This window comes from Rhipicephalus microplus, chromosome 6 (assembly GCF_043290135.1).
Source record: "Rhipicephalus microplus isolate Deutch F79 chromosome 6, USDA_Rmic, whole genome shotgun sequence".
Taxonomy (NCBI): Eukaryota; Metazoa; Arthropoda; class Arachnida; order Ixodida; family Ixodidae; genus Rhipicephalus; species Rhipicephalus microplus.
This window is the reverse complement of record NC_134705.1, coordinates 104,726,841-104,752,300: the sequence shown is the minus strand read 5'-3', so window position 1 is coordinate 104,752,300 and position 25,460 is coordinate 104,726,841. Positions and strand designations below refer to the sequence as shown.

General features: G+C 44.8%; 1 protein-coding gene across 2 annotated transcripts in view; it reads right to left on the bottom strand.

Moving 5' to 3' along the window:
• The window catches only part of LOC119185328 (uncharacterized), a 147,465-nt gene that overhangs the window by 16,322 nt on the left and 105,683 nt on the right, over positions 1-25,460 (bottom strand). For both annotated transcript variants that reach the window (XM_075866348.1, XM_075866349.1), the window contains 4 exons: positions 16,898-16,945; positions 11,019-11,063; positions 4,833-4,880; positions 774-821 (listed from right to left, as the gene is read on the bottom strand). In XM_075866348.1, coding sequence (XP_075722463.1) covers positions 774-821; positions 4,833-4,880; positions 11,019-11,063; positions 16,898-16,945 — 189 coding nt within the window. The remainder of the gene's footprint in view (positions 1-773; positions 822-4,832; positions 4,881-11,018; positions 11,064-16,897; positions 16,946-25,460) is intronic.

The following is a 25,460-nucleotide window of genomic DNA, read 5'->3' as shown; positions in this document are numbered from 1 at the left end:
GCGGTGCAGAATCTTGGTCACCGTGAATAAATTAAAGTATACGCATACAGCTGCCCAAGTCACGACGCAGCACGCAAAAACATGTCCTGTGGTAGTCTGCGCATGACGTCGTCTGCTCCACCTCGCATAACTGATATGGCCCCAGCGATTCCTACAGCACCCACTAGGTGACGGAGCTGATTTCGCATACCATCTATTATTGACTAAGACAAGTCAATGTTGACATGGACATCATAGTCACATTGACACCTTCTGTATCATTCAAAAAGAAACAAAAAGTACCTTCACCGGCACCTAGTGCAAACCAATTTCGTTCTTTATAAAAAGTTATTTTCCTGTGTAAACGCAAAAAATTAAGTATATGATCGCCTATGGGAGCATTTTTATAACGTCATTGCGAGGGCCTTCCCTGAGTGTGGTTATAGTACTTTAACTTGTGCATTAATATATCTAAGTAAAATAGAGACCATCCTAGCAATAACGTTAAAATAAATGAAAGAATGCAAAGTATAGTGTGGGCCACTCATCGACACTGTTAGTAATGAAAAGAAGTATGTATTCTAGAAAAAAAGAGTTCATTCGATTTCGATATTTCTGCAGCGTCCTCTTTACAGCTCCTTGGTCGCGTATTGTTTTACTTGTATGCGTTTGTTAGTGGCGAGAACTGTTATATGACACAATGTTTATATACTATATCAATTAGAAAAAAACATAAAGTTGTGCGTTCGCTGAACATCAATTTATCATACAGAGTGAAAATAAGAAAAACTTGCCCTTTGAACAGGAATCAAACCACCATAAAATGCTTTGGCCAGCCATTTCTGAAAACAGGATGGTTTGAAAATCAGGAGAAGAAAATACAGAAAGGCACATACAACGTATTAGTTGTATTTCAAAAAGTATTTGTAATTTCGCGTTCTTATACGAGCTGCTCATTCTGTTGTTTTACCAGCAAGACTTCATCTGAGGCTCCCCGAAATTAACTTTGCGTTTCTTCTGAATAATTCGGTGAGTGGATCTGCTTTCCGAGCGACCCTGTAAACACTTGTTGTGCGAAAACAGTATTACGCTATGTACAAAGACATTTATGAACGGCTTCAGAAGAGGTCAATCTGCCATTGATGGTGTGGTCGACTTGATCACCAGCGTTGAAGAGGAAAGAAGCCAACGCAGACTAGTGGCGGTGGTCTTCTTAGACATTAAGAGTGCCTACGATAATGTGCTGCATTATGCGATCCTTGACGCACTGGAAGATTTTGACATCGGTGGACGACTATACGCTTGGATTTTAGCTACCTTAGGGACCGCACCATTTACATGACGACAAGTACCGGAGACACCGATCGATATAAGGTTCATCGTGGTGTTCCCCAAGGAGGAGTTCTCAGTCCGATCCTATTAAATGTCACAATGATCGGCCTAGCAGCAGAATTTACTAGCACGGTGAAGATCACTGCATACGCGGATGACATATGCATATGGGTATCCGGAACTACTCGTCCGGAATTGCGAGCTTGACTACAGCGTGCAGTGACGATCACATACAAATATCTACGACGTCTGGGGCTCACTCTTTCAATCGACAAATGCGCAGTGCTCGCGTTCACGCGCAAGCATATGTCGAAATACCCGATATTTATTAATCGGACAGCGATACCTGCTGTAACGCACCACAATTTTCTTGGGGTTGTCGTTCACAGAGATCTATCGTGGACGAGGCATGTCTCAGTACTTAAATCTAAATTGAAGAGCGTTCCTCTCGTTCTTCGCCACGTATCAGGAGCAAGATAGGGCCCATCAGATTCATCGCTACTTCAGTTGTACAATGCTCTATTTGTGGGATACATTCGATATAGCATGCCGGTGCTCTCCAATATGAGACCTAGTTGTGTGAAGACACTAGAGAGTGTTCAAGCTCAATGCTTACGACGATGCTTGGGTCTACCACGCTGTACTTCAACAAATGAGACAATCGCAGAGGCTCGGGCTTGTCCCATCAGTGTATAGGTGCTCTGCGAGCCACTTAGAGTTCACCACCGATTACTGAGCAGACAGAGACAGCACCCACTGTCAGTACTACCCGCCACTCACCCAGATTGCAGTTTCTCAAGAGTAATATCGTGGCATGAAAATGTTATACCATCAAAGTTTTCTCTGCCAAATGGCCCTGCAGTTCCTCCATGGGTCCTGCCTAAACCACCTGTCTCTTTTACGATACCTGGTGTGATGGTTACGGACGTTCGTCACTGTGTTTGTTGATAGCGGACGAAAAAGGATTAACATCAACAATGGATGCGAACAAAAGAAGCGTTATATTGTACACTAGAGAACGAAGTGGCAGGTGAAAATAAAACTATATGTCCAACCCTACACGCCAAGCGTCACGCAACATGTATGAGAGTCAGAGCTCTAGCATGCGGAGAGCTCGCGGCTACGCTTACTCCGAGTCCAGCGCGTAGAGTTCTCAGTTCGCAAGAGGAAAACGCTGCCTCACAGTTTGGGTCCCCGTCGTCCCGACATGATGCGATCGTCGACGTGCGCGAGGGCAAAGGTGGCACGGCTGGAGCGGCTGGAACGGCTGACGGCACACGGATGCGCTACCGTGTGCAGCGCCGTTTAGTCAGACGTCGCGGCCAGCAGTCAGGGTCGCAACTCCTGAGGTTCAGGGTCAGGCCCCGGCTCACGAGGACCACGCCCGGTAGGCCTCAACCACGAACCTGCTCCCGGCCACTGCACCCAGGCAGGAGCCGTTCAGCAGGCCCCGTCCTTGCACCTTGTACCGGCCGGCGGACTCGACCCCGAGCGAACACGCCGGAGCTCGACCTGGCCGACACGTACGGGTCCCACGTCCGGCTCAGGAACGCTCCCAGGAGCTCGTCCTCTTGAGCGGCGCACTGCTTCTTCTGCCTTCGTGGCCTCCACGCTCGAGCTCGCTTCCGCACGTTCCTTCTTCTCCTCTTCTTTTTCATTTCTTGTTATCGCCTTCGTGCCACCTGCCCTCCGCTCGTCTTCTTCAGTTTCGGTTTGGCGTTCCTCGGCGCTTTTAAGTCCTTTTAGCCACAAATCGTACCTAAACACCGCACTTTTGTGTCCTTTCCTTACACCTGGAATTACGAAAAAGTCGCTCAATTCTTTTGTTGGCCTCACACAACTGACCCTATATCACATTTCTACAACGTACAGTGATCCTCTGCACGTGTACACCGACGGATCTACCACGCTAAACACTTCCGCCACAGTCTTTGTCATCCCAAACATGGATATCGCTCGACGATTCAAAGTGGATCATAAAACCACATCAACTGCCGCAGAGCTTGTCGCTATCCGGGAGGCAATAAGGTTTATTTCCGGTGAGCGACATCGAGCCTGGACCATTTTCTGTGATGCCAAACCCGCTTTGCAAACCATTATTTGCATCATGAATCAAGGGCCGTATTACAGCTTGGCAATAGAAATCACAGAACTTATTCAGGTTGCTTCAACAAATGGTCATCTTTTATCTTTCCAGTGGATTCCCGCACCTTGCGGTGTGATGGGAAACGAAGAGGCAGACGTTGAAGCTAAAAATGCTTTAAGCAGTGCCCCTGAAGTACGCATTGCGTTTTCACGAGCTGACACGAACGCCCTGCTTGATGCGCAGCTACACACTTCAGCACTGGACCAAACCGGAACTAGCGACACCGGCGACTTCACAAATGGGACCCGGAAATGAGGTTCCGCATGCCTCCTTAATTGAAACGGCAACTCACAAGTATGATCCACCGCATTCGTCTTGGTGTAGCGTACACCAGACGTTACGCACATTTTATCGGTCGCAGTGACATCGGTCCTAATTGTGAACACTGTGATGTGCCAGAAACTTTTGAGCACATATTTTGTGTCTGCCCAGCTTACGATCGCGAACGACAAACACTGATTTCTTCTACTGAACTTTATCGCATTAGGTCATAAACTGATGAGACCATGTTGGGCCCTTGGCCAGACACCAACAGTGGAACTGCGGTCACAAGAGCAGTTATAACCTTTTTGGAAACAACTGGACGATGTGCGCTGCTATAAAATGTGTCTCAACTAGAAAGAACATCACGTACTCACCTCTCTATCTCACCATTGTCATCCATTAATCTTTCTTTTCCCCTTTTCCTTCCTCCAGTGTAGAGTGGCAGTCTAGAGCAAGCTATCGCTCACGCCGACCTCTCTGCCTTTCAGTAAATAAACTTACCTCCTTACCTTACCTGTCGATAATAAAACGAGGAAGACAATCACCTACAGTGAGAGCAAGGTACTTCACTTTTCAACACGTTAGCTGAATTTATTACTTGAAGGAATGTCTAGAACTGTGTAATCGCTGCCCCACCGCAGTGGTCTAGTGGCTAAGGTACTCGGCTACTAACTCGCAGGTCGCGGGTTCGAATCCCGGCTGCGGTGGTAGCATTTCCGATGGAGGCGGAAATGTTGTAGGCCCGTGTGCTCAGATTTGGGTGCACGTTAAAAAACCCCAAGTGGTCGAAATTTCCGGAGCCCTCCACTACGGTGTCTTTCATAATCATATGGTGGTTTTGGAACATTAAACCCCACATATCAATCAATCAATGTGGAATCGCTGAACAACAATAATGTGTGCGGAATGTTCCTCCAAGTTGCGAAAAAATATGAAAAAAGATTCCATGGTTGCAAATATATATATATTTCATGTATGCAATATATATATATATATATATATATGTATATATATATATATATATATATATATATATATATATATATATATGTATATATATATATATATATCTGATCATGCAGTCGTCAGTAAGCTAACACACTTCACTTGCCTGAGTTGGACCAGGTCGGATAGTTCCGGGATTCGTAGATGACCCAGGCTGAAACATGAAGACGACCAACATCAACACTGAAGCCTTCATTCACATTTCATAGAAGTTTAGTGGACTTGTGATGCAACCATCCTAAACACTGTAACACTAATTATGGTGAGTATGTGGCCAATTTTTGTGAGTAATAAAAACTTGCGATAGTATGCTGAAGTAAAAATGCTTAAGTGTCAGCAATCATTTCTATTCAGGCATATCTCTTGTAAAACAATAATAGTTGAATGCGTAATACGGGGCCCTAATTTATTTTTACATTGTACTGAAAACCCGATAACTTCTGCTTACGAAAAAGCATGCGGTCCAACAATGTATGCAAACAGAAGTGACTTGTGTCACTGGTGAGCACGAATATATACGTTAATTTTGGCGTTGCTAATCCTTCATTTGGCGCAGCGTAAGCCTGCAAGTCGCCATTGGTTCACACCGGCGACTATAGCACTGGTTGCGCGACCTTTTATGACTGGCGGCCAAAAGGCGAATTATTGTCAGACCAACAGAGGCTGCATGCGAGGAACCTGCAATCGCAACGCCGGAGAGTCACGTTCGGATCTCGTTATCAGCGAGAACTCTGAAAACTGGCGACAGCCGAGTAAGCGAAGTGAACTGAGTGCGCTGCATATGTGGTTTTGTTCGCGAATACGCAGCGTTCCCAGCGGCGTAGTACAGTTCGATTCGAGAGAAGAACAAGCCATTGTAATGACGCTGATGCCCTAAGCCATGGTGTTAGTTGTTAGCAGCACAGAAGCCTCCAAAGCAAAACAATGACCGCAATTTCCCGAGTGGGAACACTGGTTAGCATGTGGAGTATATATGCTGAACTGCGATAAATGTGGTATGTAATTTGCGACATGCGTGTGTGTTATGAGTGAACACGAGTGAACACGAGTGAACACGAACGCACGTATGCTGCGAAAGACGATGCCTGTTGATGAGACGCTTTGGGTATTTTGAACAAGATGGCTTTACGGTCCATAAAGCGAAGGGTGAGTGGGTCTGTCTGCAGTGGTCTAAGGTCGAAATTTGCAAAAACGTGATCGATACACGTCCCGCGAACCGTGGTCGGATGATGTATGCCATCGTGCGCTGCTCGTTTCAGCGAGTGCCGCGACTACATGTAGTCAACCACCCAGTCATTCTAGATGACGTCGACGTTGAAGTCGCCAACTATCACGTAGGGTCGCCGTTGCGGTTGTTGTTTCAGGTACTCTTCCACGGCTTCGTCAACGTACTTCTCTTGACGATGCATACGCCTCGACGCGGCTTCGCGTTCTCGAAGCTAGGAATCTTCTGCTCGACGTCGACGTATCGCAGCTGCTTCGCGTTGGGGACCCTCCGCTCTACGCTGACGTTTCGCAGCTGCAACACGTTCTCGGAGCTGGGAATCTTCCTCTTGACGCCGACGTTTGCATTCCGCATTGCGAGCTCTTCTCAGCGCGGCCTTGTCCATGGACAAGGTGTCTTCGAAATGGCTTGCGGTTCTGCCAGCACATTGGCTTACGCTATTGGAAGGGACGTCTGTAAGTGTGTTTGCGGATTAGATAGCACACATTTTCACCAGCGACATCGGACGTGGAGCGACCACACAAACCAACCGACGAAGAACGGCGCGCCCCGACACTCGGTTATTTATAGCGAGTGCCGGCCCCGGCCTGCGCAACTAAAGGTCACGCGGGGCGCGGAGGGGAGAAGCGAGTGCAGCGCACGCTGTGTTGAGAGGAGAAAGGGATGCACAGATGGCTGGCAGAGAGGGAGGAGAGGCTGTTGGCGGCGACGGTGCATGACTAGCCCCTAGTATACCATTTTCCGCGTTTAAAAAAGTCACAACTTATCCACGGAGTGCACCTAATGAGTGGTGCGAAGCGTCCATCCGTCCGTCCTTTCTTGCTTCCGCCTATCTGTGCGACGCTCCGTGCGTCCGCCCATGCGTCCATCCAGCCGTCCGTGTATCCGTTCGCGCGTTCGTTTGTCTGTTCGTCTATTGATGTGTGCGCGCCTCCGCTCGTCCGTGTGTCCGTCCCTGCAGCTGTCCATAAATGCGTCCATCTGTCCATCCATTACTTTGTGCTTCCGCCTGTGCAACTGTCTGTTTGTTCATTCGTCCATCTGTTCGTACATCTCATGAACACTCCAGGTACAACCATTTCACATCTTTTCTTTATATACACAGCAAACAGAAGTACCGACATTCAGCGGGCATTCCAAGGACTAAATGAAAGGTGGCACTCGCGCACTTTTTTCTGGCCTGCGTTTCGTGTCTCCTTCCCACCCTTTTCCACCCTCTATTATAAGTCTATATACTATTTCACTGTATTCAAGGCACGGTGGCCCAACACTCACTAACCCTTGCTAAAACCAAGGAGGTTACGCCCAGCGAGTTTAACGTGGGGACCCTTTTCTCGTCAGATAGTGCTAAAAGTGCGTCCTTATGATACTAGTTTTTTTTAAGTAAACATCAAACTCAAGGAAAACTTTATTCTAGATTCAGTCTCCAATATTCGTCGCTGTAAGTTATTTCGTCAGAAAGAATTACCTTTTTATTCATGGTTAACGTGCGCGGGTTTTCTTCCCAATTGAAAAGGTGCGTGCGTGCCGCTCCTCTAGTCCGGTGGTGGAGGAGGCCAACTACTACTACGGCTACTACATACATCGCAGACGCATGTCTCACGGCATAGGGAGTTTCGCCCTTAAAAAAGCCCGTGCTGGGTGTGACCAATCGATCGCTCGCTAGGGTTGGCTCAAACGGTGAGCTCATACGGTGAGCTCAGGTGAGCTCAAACGAAGAGAAGTATTTTCGAGAGTCAATTTTTTAAAAATGCTCCATGAATTCAACTTGACTTGCCACCGCCTCCAATGCAGCACAAACGCGTTCTGAACGCGCTGCGTCAATGGCAGTGAAAAGTCAAGTTCAAGATAAGAAAACGATTCTAGATATGAGAAAACATAGTGAAAATACATTTTCTCTTTATTTTGGCAACCTTTAGCTTCTAATGAACGCCGCCACATAAATTGGACTCTGTGATTGAGCTTCTGCGCTCTGCCATCTCCAAGCCAAGTACATAGTGGTGGCCATGGTGACACATACCAAGAGGAACGCACTCGTTGGTATCTCACGGCATAAAGCCAGCTTACGAAAAAATACAATGAGCCTAGATATAAAGAAATGCTGGCAGCATTTCTGGGCATCGCTGATTGTTGGTTGCCGCATCTTTGCAACTGCACTCACATGGCTAAAAAATTGGTGAGTAAGCGACTAGGCAAAGCAGTCGTTTCATGATCTATGCGACCGTTTGCGACAAGTGTCAAACGGTCATGCGGCTAGTGCTAGTCGCCAGTGTGAACCAGCCTTTAGCAAATACACAAGACTAACAAAAACACTTTTTGTTGGCTTGAGTTTAGGAATCGAAGAGTTTCTCGAGGGTCACAAGTTTGTACAGCAATATTGGAAGTTTGATTGTCAGAAACACCCCAAGCGAATTCTTGGTGGTGTTGGAAGCATTATGATAATCTCACCAAGCAAGCTCTAGGTAATCTTGCAAGCACAATTATTCTTTACGGCTTACCGCCGCTCATGAAGACGAGAAAATGGCTCTGCGAGAATTGAAGGATTGTTTTGATATCTACTGCTACGTACAGCAATAGGCGGAAATATAACCATTTTTAGCCATATCGTTGTCTTAAATTTATGCGCTGGCGGTCAAGATGAAAGACGTAGAAATCGCGTAGCAGTAATGTGTTTTGCCACGGGCAAGTGCGTGCTTGCGCTCCATATGTGCAGCGTATCGGGGTCTAAAGAGGACAAGAATGACTTTTTTTGATGCAGTGGTACTTTTGGGCCTACCACCTGTGGTACACTTCATGCCCGCGTACCTCTTCTTCTACCTCAGTGTCCTCAAGCTTTATTCAGTGAGCTGCCCACATACACGCAACGTAGTCCAGCAAAGGCTCAAAGCGAGAAAGCAGGCGGAAAAGAGGCAGTTTATGCATTTTCAGCAGGCCCCGAAATATGAAGGAAAGCTAGTCTGATATCTCACCAAGCTAGCTGACTTCCACAAGAAACAAACTCCCCTCGAGATGCGCTAAGGTCACATCTCTAAAGACATCTGGGTCGTACAAGCACAGTTCTCTCCTCACCGACGCACTAAACAATATTGTGCAGCAAACCTAAGAGAGTAATTGCGGCATTCTTCCCAGTGCGGCGATGAAATTGTAGAGGTCACCGCTAGAAGTGTGGGGCACTCACACAATATTTATTTACAAAGCTATGCAAACAAGATGTGATATCATTTTAGGAGGTGCACAGCACTCCGTAAATTCTTTGCTAGCAATCTAACACATATAAACACAATACCACCAATGCGCTTTCAGTTGCCATCCTCTTTTCCAAACACGTCAATGTAGTCAATCACACACTCAGCAACTCAAATATTTCGCACTTTCTTAGAGAAATCATATCCACACTTGACCACTAATCAGCTTGTTTGTACTAAACATCTACAGTGCACCTGAATCTCGACGAGACGAATTTGAAAACCTTTTTAATCCTGTGCGAAATCCAATAAAAAACTTAAAAATTCTCGGAGTTTCCATTGCGTATCATCCCGTGTTGTGATACCACACATGAACTCCAAAGACTGTCAACTAGCTCACGCTAAGACCCTCGATCACTTAACCTTATAACACAACCTGAGCTAGATATGAGAATAGGCAAAGTGAGAACAGGAAATCCTGTCCTAACCAGATTTCCTGGAAAATCGAACAAGCCCCCTTACCCAGCAATATAAACCCTGATCAACTGAAAGGCCAGAAGCGGGCAAGAATTTAAGCTCTATGGCGAGCCATACGTAACGGTACATTGAACGGACCAATCTTCACGTATAATGTGGCCCCATATGCACAGAAACGGGCCTTGTGTCTCATACTAGTGGGTGATTTCTCGTTGTTGGAGGCATATTGATTGGTGTGGTAGGTATTAGCGACGCTCAAAACCGTGGACAGAGGCACGGCAGAGGACACTGCCGTAGCTATCATATGCACATCACATATACCAATAGCGGATGAACCGACTACTGTGGTTACTGATTCTCATACTGCCTGTCGGAATATTGAGAAAGGAATGGCCACACCCTACTACCACTATCTATCTTCTGACTTCTGTACATTCCATTTCGTTACACAGGGTATAGTCTGGACACCTGGACATGCCTCTCTTTATGGCCATGTACACGCTAATTGGGTAGTTCGGGAGCTTGAAAATCGGACGTCAATGGAAAAGCTGCGCAAATCAGACGAAGCACCGAAGGACACAATAAACTACACTGACACGTAACAGTATTACCTTCGAAGTCATATAAATTTCTCACCACCCCACACATCACTCAACCGAGAATACGCGGTTGCCTGGCTGGAGCTTCAGACTAATTCGTTTCCCTGCCTATACAACCTTCATCACTCCCACCCCATACCACATCCCACGTACTGCATTTAAGATGAAGTGAATGTCACACCTTGTCAATGCATCTGGGAATGTCCTCAAACACCAGGCTACTAGCCTATCTCTTCAACCTCACTTTTCTCCTTGAAGACTAGGCGACCATCTCTGAGCTGCAAGAGCAGCTTCGGTTGATCCAGCGGGCACGAGAAATGGCGAGAGCCAACGGGGCCCTGAACTAAGGTCTCCAATCAAGAACTATCCTTTTTATCTGCATGAATAAAATTTCTTCATTGCCTCTCCATTGTGAGACATTTATGAAAGAGATATGGCGTTATAACACTGACAGCATGCAGATATAGATCTGCAACATGACTACAACATGTAGGCTGATTCTGAATAATAGCGTTGTTTCAGGATAACTCATCAACACCTGGTGACCGCCAATGCGCTTCATGAGAAGAATGTCTTAGACCTTCCACACTTGTGTAGCCTTCGAGCGTGCTTATCAAACAACAGAAATGCATGAAACGATTATTTGAGGGCCACGACCACCCGGGAGAAGTTCACGCGCCGCATGCGATTGTTTGTTTAAAACCCATGCTTTACTTCATTTGCTAAAATACGCTAGCAAGTATTCAAATAAACATAATATTTGAACATCAAATATTCAAAAAAGGATCATTAAAATAGGCACTTACCTCACCTGGAAGAGGCATCATTTCCAGAAGTACTGGATGTATCACCTGCTGGAAAGATCAAAGCATTACAATAAGAATTGAGCTTATACAAATGAAAAAGCTTTGAACAAAATTTCAGTTGATGGACAAATTTTCTTTAGAAAGGCGGTGTAATAAATTTACATTAACGTTTTTTGTACAAAAGCCACATTGTATTGGCAGAATCATCTGAATTCTACTGCCAGTATGCCAGCAATTGCTAGAGGTCACGAATTGTTGTTTTTATCCCTTGTTTAAAAATTGTGGAGGAGATGAAAAATCACTTTTAGTGAACGAGAAAACTCGTATCACCTTGTTTGTTTCTCTTTCTGGTCATTTAAAAATATTTCAGTGAATATTTGGGTCGCTCTTCTTTTTCATCTCGCGTATTTTCACTTTATTCTTGATACACTAGCCGTCTGAACCTTGAAAGAAAAAAACAGCAAAGCATTTGCATCTTGAGGTGTTAACGAGGCCTTCTAGGCTTATTCCAGGTCTTTCCTTGGCGTACACGCAGTAGGGTGGAATAACAGCCTTTGAGATACCGTGTAACAAACCTGAACTCCAGCATTAGAAGTAAAGTGCAAAACAGGATGGCCCGTTTCCAGGTATAATCACGTTCATTTCGTCACTTGTACTCTGAACACGCGGCTGCGCATGCTGTCTCTGTCAGTAGAAGCAGCCAATAATCACCAATTCATGATAGGAAAATGAACGGAGTTTAATATGGGATACTCATTTTTGCAACGGGATACTTCTAACAAAGTTTATCACATGCTAGTAACAGCAGTTCAGATAAGTACAACTGCCCCATGTAACAAAATGACTTCAGTGTCTTATGCAAAAGAAGAGTCACAAGTGCGACGTAAATATCACAGAAAGTTCAAAGAAAAGAAGACAAAGAAGGTCGCTTAGCTTAAAAAAATCACTTGTTAAGACAAGGAGTTTGGTCCGTCTTTCTGTCGATCAGTGTGGCACGATTAAGCCATTATTTTTTGTTCTATGCCCAGCTATCAATCTCATGCGACTGCGTTCATACCTGTGAAAATTGTCAATCAAAATCAAATATTACACATAGTTGAAGAGCAACTTCAATACGTAAGTCTTACAACGTGTGCTTCTATATTTAGGAAATGCATAGGTACGTAATTCTAAAGGCTGTAGCGTTTATTTTGCTGGAGAGATCAACGAATAAAATGGCCGAATGAATGTATTCTCAGCAGTGCAAAGTCATTTGGACATTCATTGTAGAGATTGTGGTTGCAGACCAGAATTCAAAAAGTGCACTGTTATAGCCAAACACCGTCACCAGCTAACACGGGAGATTATGAAGGCTAACGAAATCCAAGCACTGGGTGAGCGATGTATAAGCATGCCTTTCCTTGCTATGATTGAAAAAGGAATCGAGTTTCGGGCTTCAACACAATAGAGTGTGAATTTGTGCTGAGCTGTGGCGTGGTAACCATATAATGATATGATGATTGTATTGCTGTGATGCAATATGTTGCGCGATTAGGCAGTGATGTTCTGTCGCAGGTATATTATTCCAGTGTTTTCGCAAAAATATTTTCAGTTGAAGTCAGCGCTCTTTCTGTCCTTGTTTCTTCTTCTGTGGTTACGTCGTAACTACTCGTAGTCTTGCGCTGGGCAAATATGTTAACGGCACCTATATTCTTTAAAACAATGGAGGGATTCCACCACCGGAGCTCAGTGGATGAACATTGGACTACGGCATCAACATTAAACTGGTGTCGCGGCAAAATCGTTTATCTGTTTATTAAACTTACCGGTTAATTCGTTTTGGAAACCGAATAACCAGATTGACCAGATATTAGGTTGGTTATTTTGGGTAATTATACCGTAGTATCCGCATAATCGAATAACCAAATTTTCATATTCTATTGGTAACAGAAATATTACTTTTTCTTAGATTATCTTGTTTGGAGGAAACATTGCAACTATTTGTACAAGTCCGATATATACATTTATTTACTTCCTCACATTGTTCTTTTGTCTTAATGTGTGGATCACGCTAGTGACTAGTGATAATACCTCTTGAAAGGTACCTTGTGATTAACCCTTCAGACAAAATCTGTTAGTTATGAATATCCACAGAGTGCGAAAGTGCATGGACAGTTTAGAAACGGGAAGTCTTTGCATGCACCATTAGTGATCACAATTGTAATGCAATACCAAGTTGTGCATGTTGTGTTGGTGCGTATCCAAAACACTCAAAGTTTGCATAAGCTCTTAGCGAGACCAAATATTCGTTTCCAATTATTCAAATACCCTGCGTGTACGTTCATTCAAAACGGATAGACAGAATTCCATTTCTTTATATTCGGATAACCGGATAAGCGGCTTTGAAGGCCGACTTCGCTTTTATCTGGCTTACCCGAATAGCCTGTTTAGCGGCTACTTGCAAGCTCTACTAATCGGGCCCGTTATTTGAAAGTTTCAGGTTTCGTCTCTATCGGCCACAAGTTATCTCAATGTCCACCTTCGTTTATTTACATCAAAAATAAACCTACTTGTAAAATTATTTCCTATGCATCCCTTACGTCTGTTAGTTCTCTCGAAACTATTGCGTGTAACAAGAAAGGGTCATTCTATTTTCTCATTTTTTCCTTCTTACACATTGGGCTGAGGAGTACTTACGTATGCAATGATCTACATCGTCGCCTTCTCTTCTACGTTTTTGTCATTCTTACTCACCTTTCATGTCTCTTTTATAGTAAAACATAACTCGCCATGCTCTACATGATCTTGCATGCACGATGTCATAAATTGATGTGATATACTCCACTGCACCCTAACACCTTTTGTTCACCTTGACTCTTTTTCTCCTTTTGGCAATTTGATAACACATATGACTTTGATATACAAAGCTATGCACGCTCGATGCCGTGAGATGACTTGATATGGCTTCAGCGGACAAAATTCAATAGCGCGGAGTCATGCTGATTCACAGCTATTCCTGTTTTTATCGCTGAAGTTTAAACGCACAAACATAGAATTGCGCCCCGAATGCTTTTTTTCGTTTTAGCTAATTTAGAAAACCCCAGATTACTTTTCTGGGTCTTTCCTGCGCGTATCCAATGAGCTTTGACTCCAGTTGCTGCTGATGTTGCATACGGTGATTCCGTACATAAAAAGAAGGTGGAAATGGTTTGAGATTTTGCTTGCAGTTTCTTCCCGTAGCTTTGTTAGCAAGGTGCAGACATTGCTAATTGAAGTATATATGATTCGTCGGCCTGGTGGCCTGGCGGCAAATGCAGAACGGTCACTGGGAAAGCCGAAAGAAAGGCGTTTCTATATTACACTGTAAACTCTCTTGGAACTGCTTATACAAATACACTTCAAGGGACATTAAAGAAAAATTATGACTTAGTCTAGATTGGTGAATAGCACTCAGAAATCTCTAATGACACATGTTTCACAGGCATAAGTTCATTATTACCGAAGAAAAAAAAGGTTGAAGTTTCATTCCTAAATTTCTATGTGAAGTCTTTGTGCGTCCCACAATATATTTCGAATAGCTTTATTGTATTTTTTCAACATCGTCCCAGCGGAGTTTTCTGAAACTTCATTTGCAAAGTTTAGGGAACTCCTACCTGACAATTAACTTTCATTTTTATTAAGTAGAAAATATGTAGGACCCAGCAGATGCCTTCACAATTTACGACATCACGGTGTTTGGTGCGGGAATGTCATGGTGGTGTCTCCAATCACTTCTTTTGCCTGTTTTCTTGCTTACAAATCGTCATGTTGCTGTAAGAGAAGCGTTTTCGGAATTATTATTTTGAACTCTACTAATACGCAAAAATTTGTTTTGCTCTTTAGTGTCCCTCTAAATGACCGCAATTTGTATGTAGTTGGAAAGCACGCAGTGCGCCATTATTCGTCAATATGTGGATAGATGCATATCTGCGAAGCGTTATTGACATTTTGGGGATTTATTGGCTGATAGGGATGAATATCATCACTTAACACTTTGCATTTACTTTGGTAGGCTTGAACGAGCCACTAGTAATGAGTTCTAGTGTTTTAGCACGGCCATTATTCTACTCTCTTTACACGTTATACGTCAAGCGTAAACAAGAGGTAGAGAGTTCGTTGAAGTTCCGAAGAAAGTGACCATGTGTGCCTCTGGAGGTCCCTAGGGGACTAATACGAGTACACTTGCCAAGTAATAATATGCTATAAAATATAATTTTTTTTGCGAAGCATGGAAACATATGATTAATCATTCTCTGTTGTGATATGTGAAGCGTGGCACCTTCAATACTCCCGTAGACACTATGTGTACTTCTTTGACGCTGTAGTCTATGGCGAGGAAACATAAGAAATCGGTTTGGTCCACTTAACTACGTTGAATTATTGTTGATTGATGGAAGTCTTGACCTACAGTATTTTGTTTTTTTTTATGATTCTGTTTTTAATACGTACTCAACAGAACAGTTGTCATAGGAACTTCAGCGCGTGCTCTTATGGCTAATACCTTTCTGCTGCCATAAACTATGAATGGCACATAAACAGATAGTTCCGTTGAAAGTGGCTCATAGTCTTTTAATATGTTCTTTTGCAACAAAGTCATCAACGTTGATTTAACCAAATTTTTCTACATGATCTAAAACTTTTTTCGCAATCATGACTTGGTATGTTGCGGGTGTACATATACATAATTTTCATGATAACCATTATAAATAGTAACTTTCACTACATTTACTTCGCCTCACGCTCGGTTTTTGCGCTGTTGCGGGTAACATGACAGTGATAATGATTTGATGCCGAGGGGCATGAAAATCCAGCCGGTAAAGATGACACTGCCTAATTTGCCATACAGGGGCCAGCAGAATTAAAAGACAAACAACAGGCAACATTGCCTGTAAAAAAGTAACGCCGAGCCCAGATCACGATTCGTGCTTCAATGTTTTTTCCAAAACATCTAAGCTTTTATAATATAGACAACCTATCCTACCAGTATTATCACTGACACTTGGGTAAGCTCTATCGAAAACAAAGTTAGCCATGTCATGCGTGTATTTTTTTACAAGGCTGTCTGAGGCAATTTCTAAGTTTATAGGCATTGTCATGCCAGCCTGCGATGAGATGTGCCGACAAGTTTTCGAGGCTGAACATGGATCATATTTAAGTAATGGATACAGGTTTTCTAACCACCACAGATTACATAGCATTCATAAGAATAAACTCCTGCGCAATGTGAACTACTTGATTCAGGTCTTCAGTACCGTCCAAGCTGAAAAGTATACAGCGGTTTCTCAGAAATTAAGAAGGCCGGGCTTTCAGAGCCCTTTCCAAAACCCTTTGGGTGACCGCTAAAAGCCCACTTGTTCGGTACCCACTATGCCATTATTATTTACAATTTATGAGTACTAGGCCGGCATTCACCATGCTATCTTTCGTCATTCTTCGGAGATGCGTGGTATCCGCTAAGCACTGGTGAGGAATCGTGAGCCGATTGTTCATCCAGTGGCTGGCGCCGATGAGGAATTAAACCTGAAGTTGTATGTAAAGCAGTTGTTATGTGATCAAGAACAAGCTGTTGTAATAGGTTGGAGCATTGGACCACCAAATCATTATGCTATCCGCATTGTGTGATGCCAGCACCAGCATGATTCCGTGAAAGAATACTGCACTTGCATGTAGCGGACACGGTTTTGTGCTCCCTTGTGTCCTTGGTACTGGAATTTTTTTCTTATTGCATGAGATATTGGTTACAGACGGTGGCAGTGGTTGCGGTGGTAGACAACTACGGTGCCGTGCGCCACCAGATTTGTGATCTCATAACAGATTTCTCTTTAAAGAAAAAAAATGCCTTCTGACAAAAGAACACTTGCCCGGTCGGGACCTGCACCGGATCCTACAGGTGATGAAGAAGGTGGACGCTGTAACGAGTAAAACACGATACTTGAGAAAAAACACAGTGAGGCAAATATACACAACTTTACAATAATATTATAACAAAACACATTGGAGAACAATCAAAGCAATTCGGTTTCCCACGTTCGATGTGTCGTTTCCAGATAAATATAAATGCTGTGTCGTTATATTTCATGAGTAGAGTCAATGCACATGCTATTGGTCACCTTCCGCTTGCAATGAGTGAAAAATATCATTACAGCTTGACGAGAATGCCATTGCCATTCTCAGTCTTAAGGGGGTTGATGATGATAACGATTGATGCGTGGGGTGTAGCTTCCAAGAACCATCATGTGATTATGAGAGACACCATAGTTAAGGGATGTGGAAATTTTGGCAACCTGCAGTTTTTAGCGTGTGCCTACACCTGAGCACCTGGGCCAACAGCATCTTCGCCTCCATCGAACTGCAGCTTCAGCAGCCTGGATTCGATTCCGCGACCTGCGTGTCAGCAGCCGAGTACCTTAGCGACTAGACAACCTCGGTGGGGCAGTGTTCAGAGGCAGCACACGGAAAAGGGCCACGATTGTTTGCGTCAACGGTCGGCACCACCACCTCAAACAGTAAGTTTAGCCTGATGGTTAAGGAGACCTCCTGCTGCGCAGTAGAACTGAGCGTGGGTAACTTAAAAGTTTCGATGGTATTAAGATGCGCTTTGCAATATGATAATGAAGTGTGTTAACATTTTCAGGAGCCAGCATTCCGACGTGCTGCAAAGGTTGATTCTTTTTTACAAAACTCTCGGCATACTCATACTACGGTTCGCACGCACATGCGTTCAAAACACCCATGTTTAGCAGATGCTACCGATGTTTATACTGTGTAAAAGACCCCTGTAGCTGCAGCCTGGCAGAATAGCGCAGCCGCACGAACGGTCAGTCCTATCGCCATAGGAGAGGAAACGAAGGAAAATTCTATATAGGTGTAGGGCGCAAGCTCCTGTTTTGCGACATTACTGCCAGATGACGTCTGTAAATCACGCAGCTGCTCCTCTGCTTTATCAATGCCAGCTAAATCCGGGCGATTCAACATAGTTAAGGCGCTGTCTTGGCACAACTTTTCGTGGCGTTTACCCCCTCATAGCGCATGCGCGTGGTCTCCCCTCGTATCTTTTCTCGCACGCTCCTCTCTCTTTCGCCACGTAAGGTATACGCAGGCAGTGTCTGATAGCGAGTTTCTTCTTCGACAAAACCGACAATTCCCGCTATACAACCATTCACTAGCCACCTTGTATATATTTATTTATTTATTTATTTATTTAGGTACCCTAAGGGCCCAAATGGGCATTACATAGGGGGGAAATGGGTTGAAAGCCGACACAACGTACAATATTGTAAAAAGAAAGAATCAACACAACAAAAGTGACATTACAATATCATAAAAGCAGCAAAAGTACACAATTGCAAAGTACAGTGCGAAACATATAAAAAAAATTGCCCGCAGCTTCCCTCGGGGGAACACTGAGGAGGATGCGGACCATATAATTGGTTAACGGGGTGTTAAAGTGCGACTTACTTGGGTCGATGGCTAAATTGGTTAACGTGGTTGTGAAATGGGGTGTTAAATTGCGACTTACTTGGGTCGATGGCTAAATTGGTTAACGCGGTTGTAGGAGGGGGTGTTAAATGAGTGAACACGTACACACGTATGCGAAAGGGCGGCGCTGGTCGAAAGGACGTCGATCATTGTGTTTGTGGATTCGTTGGAATTCATTTCACCGCGACCTTGGACGTCGACGCACCGTACAAACCAACCGACGAGCGGCAACTGAGCGAGCGAGCGCCGACCTTGAGTATATATACAGCACGACGGCGCATGCACTGTCAGCTGTTGAATGTTCTCGAAGCGCGACGCCACATGCGCGTCCACTGGAGAATCAGGAGAATTGTAGATGTCGAACGCGGTGTGTAGAGGAGGAAGGGTGCACAGATGGTGGAGGAATGAAGCGCGCGCGGTGTGTAGAGGAGGAAGGGATGCACAGATGGTGGAAGAGCGGGCGACGGCGCGACGGCGCATGCGCGCGCGTCAGCTGTCGAATGTTCGAGAAGCGGTGCGGACGGCGCACTACAAGGCGCGAGTATAAGATGCTCCGCATCTAAAAGTGTAAAAGTGACAGAAAATCTTGTATTTGGAAGGCAGGAACACAAATTTATGTCCTACGCGCAAGCCGCAAGAAAGTGTGTGTGTGCCTCCTCTCGTTCAGTCCTTTGAATGCCCACTGGATGGCGGTGCTTCTATATGAGGAATATGTGAAAAAAATATGCGAGATGGTGGTACTTGAAATGTTGAATAGATGGACGATCGGACACACAGACAGATGCATGGACGAACGCATGGATGGCTTGATGGATGGATGGACGCATGGACGGACGCAGGAGCGGACGCAAGGACGAAAGCAGGGACGGCCGCACAGATGAACGTGCGGACGCATGAACATACGCAAGCACGGACGGGCGGATGGACGCACGTGCGGCCACACAGACGCACGCATGGATGGATAGAAGCAAGAACGAATGAACGGATGGATGCTTCTCCCCACTATCCATCATTCACTCCGTGGATACGTTGTCATTTTTTTAGTCAGACCAAGCAAAGGCATGCTGCTACATCGATCACCCAGTACTTGGATTTCATTGGCCTCCATATTCTTCTGTGTTAGCCGGTGACGGTGTTTGGCAACAACAGTGCAGTTTTCGAATCCTGGTCGGCAACCACAATCTCTACAATGAATGCCTAAATGAGCCTGCACAGCTGCCTATACATTGCAATGATGCTCCTTTCAACGCTGATTCAGGCACTGGCCCGTTTGCCCAACATTTATGTTACCACATGATAATGGGATCAAATAAATAACGGCTATCACACATGCTACGAATTGCCTTCTATGTTTGATTGAGCAGCAGCTCCTTCGTGCGGACTGCGCATTCACCCGCTTGCAGAGCGCTGAAAGCTTTTCTGGGGCAGAGAAAACCACTTTCGCATATACCCTATCACCTATAATTTTCAAATTGTGAGAAATTCTATGCAGATCGAAAATCACAGCAACTCGTTTTGAGCTACTAGCCACGCAATTAAACCCGTGCTTCACGTACCTGTTTAGTTGTCCTAAGTATCTTTCCTGCCTCTGAAACCAGCACATGATTGGGAAACCAGCGCTGATCAAACGGGAAGCCTGCTCAACGAAGCTGCTGATTAACGAGTGGGCGCAAGACTTTCAGAGGTGCCAGCTAAATCCGGCGCAGAGGGCATTTCCTAAACAGTGATTTGCAATCCCTATCTTTACGGGCTTTGAATGAGCCGACAAGTATGACAGAAGAGGTTTGCCTCCTCTAGGCTCATAATTCCAGCAAAGGTGATCACTTGAAATAATTAATCTCAAATACAAAACCTTAACGAATCATCCTGCGGAAGCTCATGCGTCATATTAGGAGGTACCATGCACTCATCAAAAATACGTAATATGTTTGAAACGCCAGCTTCAAATCTCTGATCATCGTAGTGTAAAAACACAAGAAAATCATCAACACAACAAAATACTTTTGCCACCGCCGTTCTGTCGAGGCGGCTAGCCAAGAGTTGGCCATGGTGACCAAAAAAATGTGACTTAAAACAGGTGCTATGCAGGAACCGATGCACACTCCTGTTTTTTTGAAAAAAAAAGAGCCTTAGTTTCATGATAGAAACGTTGTCTTTAGGTAAAAACCCACGAGCTCAAGAAACCACCCAATGTTATGCCCGCAGCATTCCGGAACGCAACTGAACCGAAGTTGTCAATACAGTCGTCAACGCACCGTAGAAGCGTGTCATGGGGTAAAGAGTAGTAAAGATCCTTCTTGCCAACGGAGCAAACACTTAAGCCATTGTTGTTACGTGACATAAATGAGATGATGTCATTAGAATCTTTCACCAGAAAAGGGTCGTCAATGGTCAGCAAGTTTAGCTCATCTTGTAAAAAGAAGGCCAATACCTTCTGCCGTGTTCTATTTTCCGAAGTAATGACTCCAAGCAGCCAGTCTACTTTCTGAGCCTTGACCGTAAAACATAAGGCTAAGCTAAGCTTCCTGCTTTTGTCTACGGATCTTGCAAGCTTACTTATTTAAGGTGCGTGGCACAACTTCTTGTCTTCAGTTTATACATTTGTCAGCGTTAAGTCGCTTCGGCATTCGAGCACGGAGCTTATAGCAATGCTGGCTTTTGAGTAGAGCACTTCATTCGGCAACACAGAAAAAAACCCATCCTTATCCGCCGTGAACAAGGCTAGTGATTTCTCTTTGAAAAACGTGACAACACAATGAAAAGGCAGGTAATTGCGGTCTAGTGTAGACTGCGACAGAACCTGAATGCCTTCACGTACACAACTATCTGTTTCGCCTTCAGGAGCGCATTTCGCTACTTGCCTTGCAAGAGTCAGCGTTTCCGAAGGTGCCAGCTGAGGTTGTGGGGCGAACTTGGCACCAAGGCTAAACACACGCTGTACACACTCCGGGATGACCATCTCACACGCCGCGTGGATTGGGTTGCTCGGTGATGGTTTCTTTCTTGGAGTGATGGCCTGAAGGTGTGCCAGCACGTGTTGCCAGATGAACTCGGTCGTTCTGCAAGTGGAGACGCAAAAATCCAGCCACTTGTTCTTGGCCCTTCAAGGGTTCTCGGTACTGTTCACTTGAAGGAACATGACGTACCGAAGCTGGTGCACTTGACGTTTTCATTACGTGCGAAGAATTTTGCAAATTCGAATGTCATATTGCGTCAAAGGACTGAAACCTCCAAACAACAGCTTGGCTGCAGGCGGTAGAAACTTGAGGCGTAAGCAATATGCGCAATAGGCAATAAGTGCGCACTTGGCACTCAGCAACGGCAATGAGGTTGACGTGATGACACGGATCGGGGCTTTGAAGCTGCCGTTTAAAACATATTATCTCTTTCCATCTGACGAGTATCTTCATGGAGTGTGCAGTGGAAGTTGGAGGCAGGGTACTTAGACAGGACACTGGCAAGCTCTCCCCGGAAACGAAGAATCTCATTAAAAAGCATCAAGTCATGAAAGTCTCAAGTACAACAGACAAAATAGAACTGGCAGAGCTTTCGAAGTTGCTTAATAGGCGTAAGGTATCCGAAGTAAGAAGGTATAACATGAAGAAACTTGAACACACTCTGAAAAAACGGAGGAAGCGCCAAAGCATTGAAGAGGAAACTTGGGATAGGCAAAAGTCGGATGTATGCACTAAGGGACAAAGAAGGCAAAATAACTACCAATATGGATAGGATAGTTAAAATAGCGGATGAGTTTTACAGAGATCTGTACAGTAGCTGGGACAACCACGACTTTTTTACTATAAGAACTAGCAGTAACCCAGATGACACCCCAACAGTAATCATAGAAGTCAGAAAAGCTTTGGAGAGCATGCAAAGAGGCAAAGCTGCTGGCGAGGATCAGGTAACATCAGATCTGCTGAAAGCTGGAGGACACATTGTGTTAGAAAAACTAGCCACCCTGTTTACGAGGTGTCTCCTGACGGTAAGAGTACCAGAGTCTTGGAATAACGCTAACATCATCCTAATACATAAGAAAGGAGATGGCAAGGACTTGAAGAATTACAGGCCGATTAGCTTGCTCTCTGTGGTATAAAAGCTATTTACAAAGGTAATCGCTAACAGAGTAAAGAAAACATTAGAATTCAATTAACAAAAGGAACAAGCAGGATTTCGAACAGGCTACTCAACAGCCAACCATATTCATACTATCAATAAGGTAATAGAGAAATGCTCAGAATATAAGCAACCGCTATACATAGCCTTCATAGATTTCGAGAGGGCGTTTGATTCAGTAGAAATATCAGCCGTCATGCAGACACTGCGGAGTCAGGGCGTCCTTGAAATATATTTAAACATCCTGGAAGAATTCTACAGGGGATCAACTGCTACGATTGTGCTTCATAAAGAAAGCAACAGAATATCAATCAAGAAGGGTGTAAGGTAGGGGGACACGATCTCCTCAATGCAATTTACCGCGTGCTTACAGGAGGTTTTCAGAAGCATAGAATGGGAACAGTTAGGGATAAGAGTTATTGGAGAGTACCTTAGCAACCTGCGCTTCGCAGAAAGGTGGCAGAAAGGAGAGCAGAAAGGTGGGTCTTAAAATGAATCTGCAGAAAACGAAGGTAATGTACAACAACCTCGAAAAAAAGCAGCGTTTCGAGATAGGTAATAGTGCACTTGAAGTTGTAAAAGACTATGTCTACTTAGGGCAGGTAATAACCGCAGAGCCTAACCACGACATTGAAGTAACTAGAAGAATAAGAATGGGGTGGAGTACATTCGGCAAGAACTCTAAAATTATGACAGGTAGATTGCCACTATCCCTCAAGAAGAAGGTATATAACAGCTGTATCTTGTCGGTACTTAGCTACGGAGCAGAAACCTGGAGACTTACAAAGAGGGTTCAGCTTAAATTGAGGACGACGCAGCGAGCAATAGAAAGAAAAATGGTAGGTGCAACCTTAAGAGACAAGAAGAGAGCAAAGTGGATTAGGGGACAAATGGGGGTTAAGGATATCGTAGTTGAAATAAAGAAGAGGAAATGGACATGGGCCGGGCATGTAGCGCGCAGACAGGATAACCGCTGGTCATTAAGGGTAACTAACTGGATTCCCAGGGAAAGGAACCGGGTTAGGGGGAGACAGAAGGTTAGGTGGGCAGACGAGATTAAGAAGGTTGCGGGTATAAATTGGGAGCAGCAAGCACAGGACCCGGTTAACTGGCGGAACATGGGAGAGGCCTTTGTCCTGCAGTGGACGTAGTCAGGCTGCTCATGATGATGGTGACCTCTTTTCAATGAGTGCATGAGTGCTTTTATTCTCAAGCATGAGCTTCCGCAGGATGCTGATTGATTGATAGGTGAGGTTTAATGTTCGAAAACCACCTTATGATTAGGAGAGACGCCGTAGTGGAGGTTTCCAGAAATTTCGACCACCTTGGATTCTTTAACGTGCATCCAAATCTGAGCACACGGGCCTACAACAATTCCGTCTTCATCGGAAGTGCAGCCACCGCAGCCGGGACCCGAACTTCCGCAGGATGCTTTGTAAGGTTTTTATATTTGAGTTTAAACAACTCAGGTGATCACATTTGCTTATTTGCTCCCGTTGTCATGCGACAATATATTTGTTGGGCAAACAGGCCAGTGCCTGAAAGAAAGTTTAAAGGAGGATCTTTAGAATGTACGCTATGCTGTGCGAGCTCATTTGGGCACTGATGGTAGAGATTGTCGTTGCAGACTGGAAATCGAAAAGTGCACTGTTATAGCCAAACACCGTCACCAGCCAACACGAGAGATTATGCAGGCCAATAAAATGCAAGTACTGGGCGATCGATGTGTAAGCATGCCTTCGCTTGCTCTGACTGAAAAAGAAATCGAGTTTTGGGCTTCGACACAATATATTGTGAATATCTGCTGAGCTGTGGCGTCGTAACCATATATTGAGATGGCGATTGTCTAGCTTGGATGCAATGTATTGCGTGATTGCGTGGTGATGTTCTGTCACGTGTATATATTTCCAGCGTTTTCGCTGTAAAATTTTCAGTTGACGTCAGTGCTCTTTTGGTACTTGTCTCTTTTTCTGTAGCTACGTCGTAACTACTCGTAGTCTTGCGCTGTGCAAATATGTTAACTGCACCAACTTGCCTTATTTAATATGGAGGAATGCCACTGCCGGAGCTCAGTGGATTTGCATCGGACTAAGGCATCAACATGAAACCGGTGTTGCGGCAAAACTGGTTATCCGGTTATTCGACTTACCGGTTATTTGATTTAAAAGACCGGATAATCGGAATTACCAGATATTTGGTTTGTTATTCCGGTAAATATACCGTGATATTCGGATAATCGAATAACAATATTGCCACGTTCCATTTCACAAGTTTTTGTTATCGTTCCGAAACACCACACGATTCTCGGCGCAAACCGCGCCTACAGGTTTCGAGAAGGTTCCGGACTGTAGTAGATCATTTCGATAAGATCACGTCCACTGTGCGAACGGTACAGATTGTTCTGGAACCTACGCCACCGCCAGCGATAACGCTAGAACATTCGACGGCAAGGGTATAAATGCCGACGCGCTTCGCCGCCTGCCAGTTGTTGATCGAAGGCCGACGCTGCGTTCGCCGCTATCAGTCCGAGACTGCTATCTGTGCAAGACTGCTGCTGTAATTAGGCTTTCCCTTTACCGGGCACAGGTTCGCCCAAATAAACAGTTAAATCCCAACACGAAGTTTTCTGTCTTTGGCCAGGTCACGATTCCGTGACATCTGGTGGAGGTGCTGCTTCGTTCATGTACCGGACGCCCCCGTCAAGCCGTGAACCCAGCCCCCTTCGCGGAGAAGACACCGACGCCAACCAAGAGCAGCGAACGAGCCGCCGACAGCAAGGTCTCCCACCGGAGTACGGCCTGCTACAAGACAAGGCTCGGAAAACCAAGACCA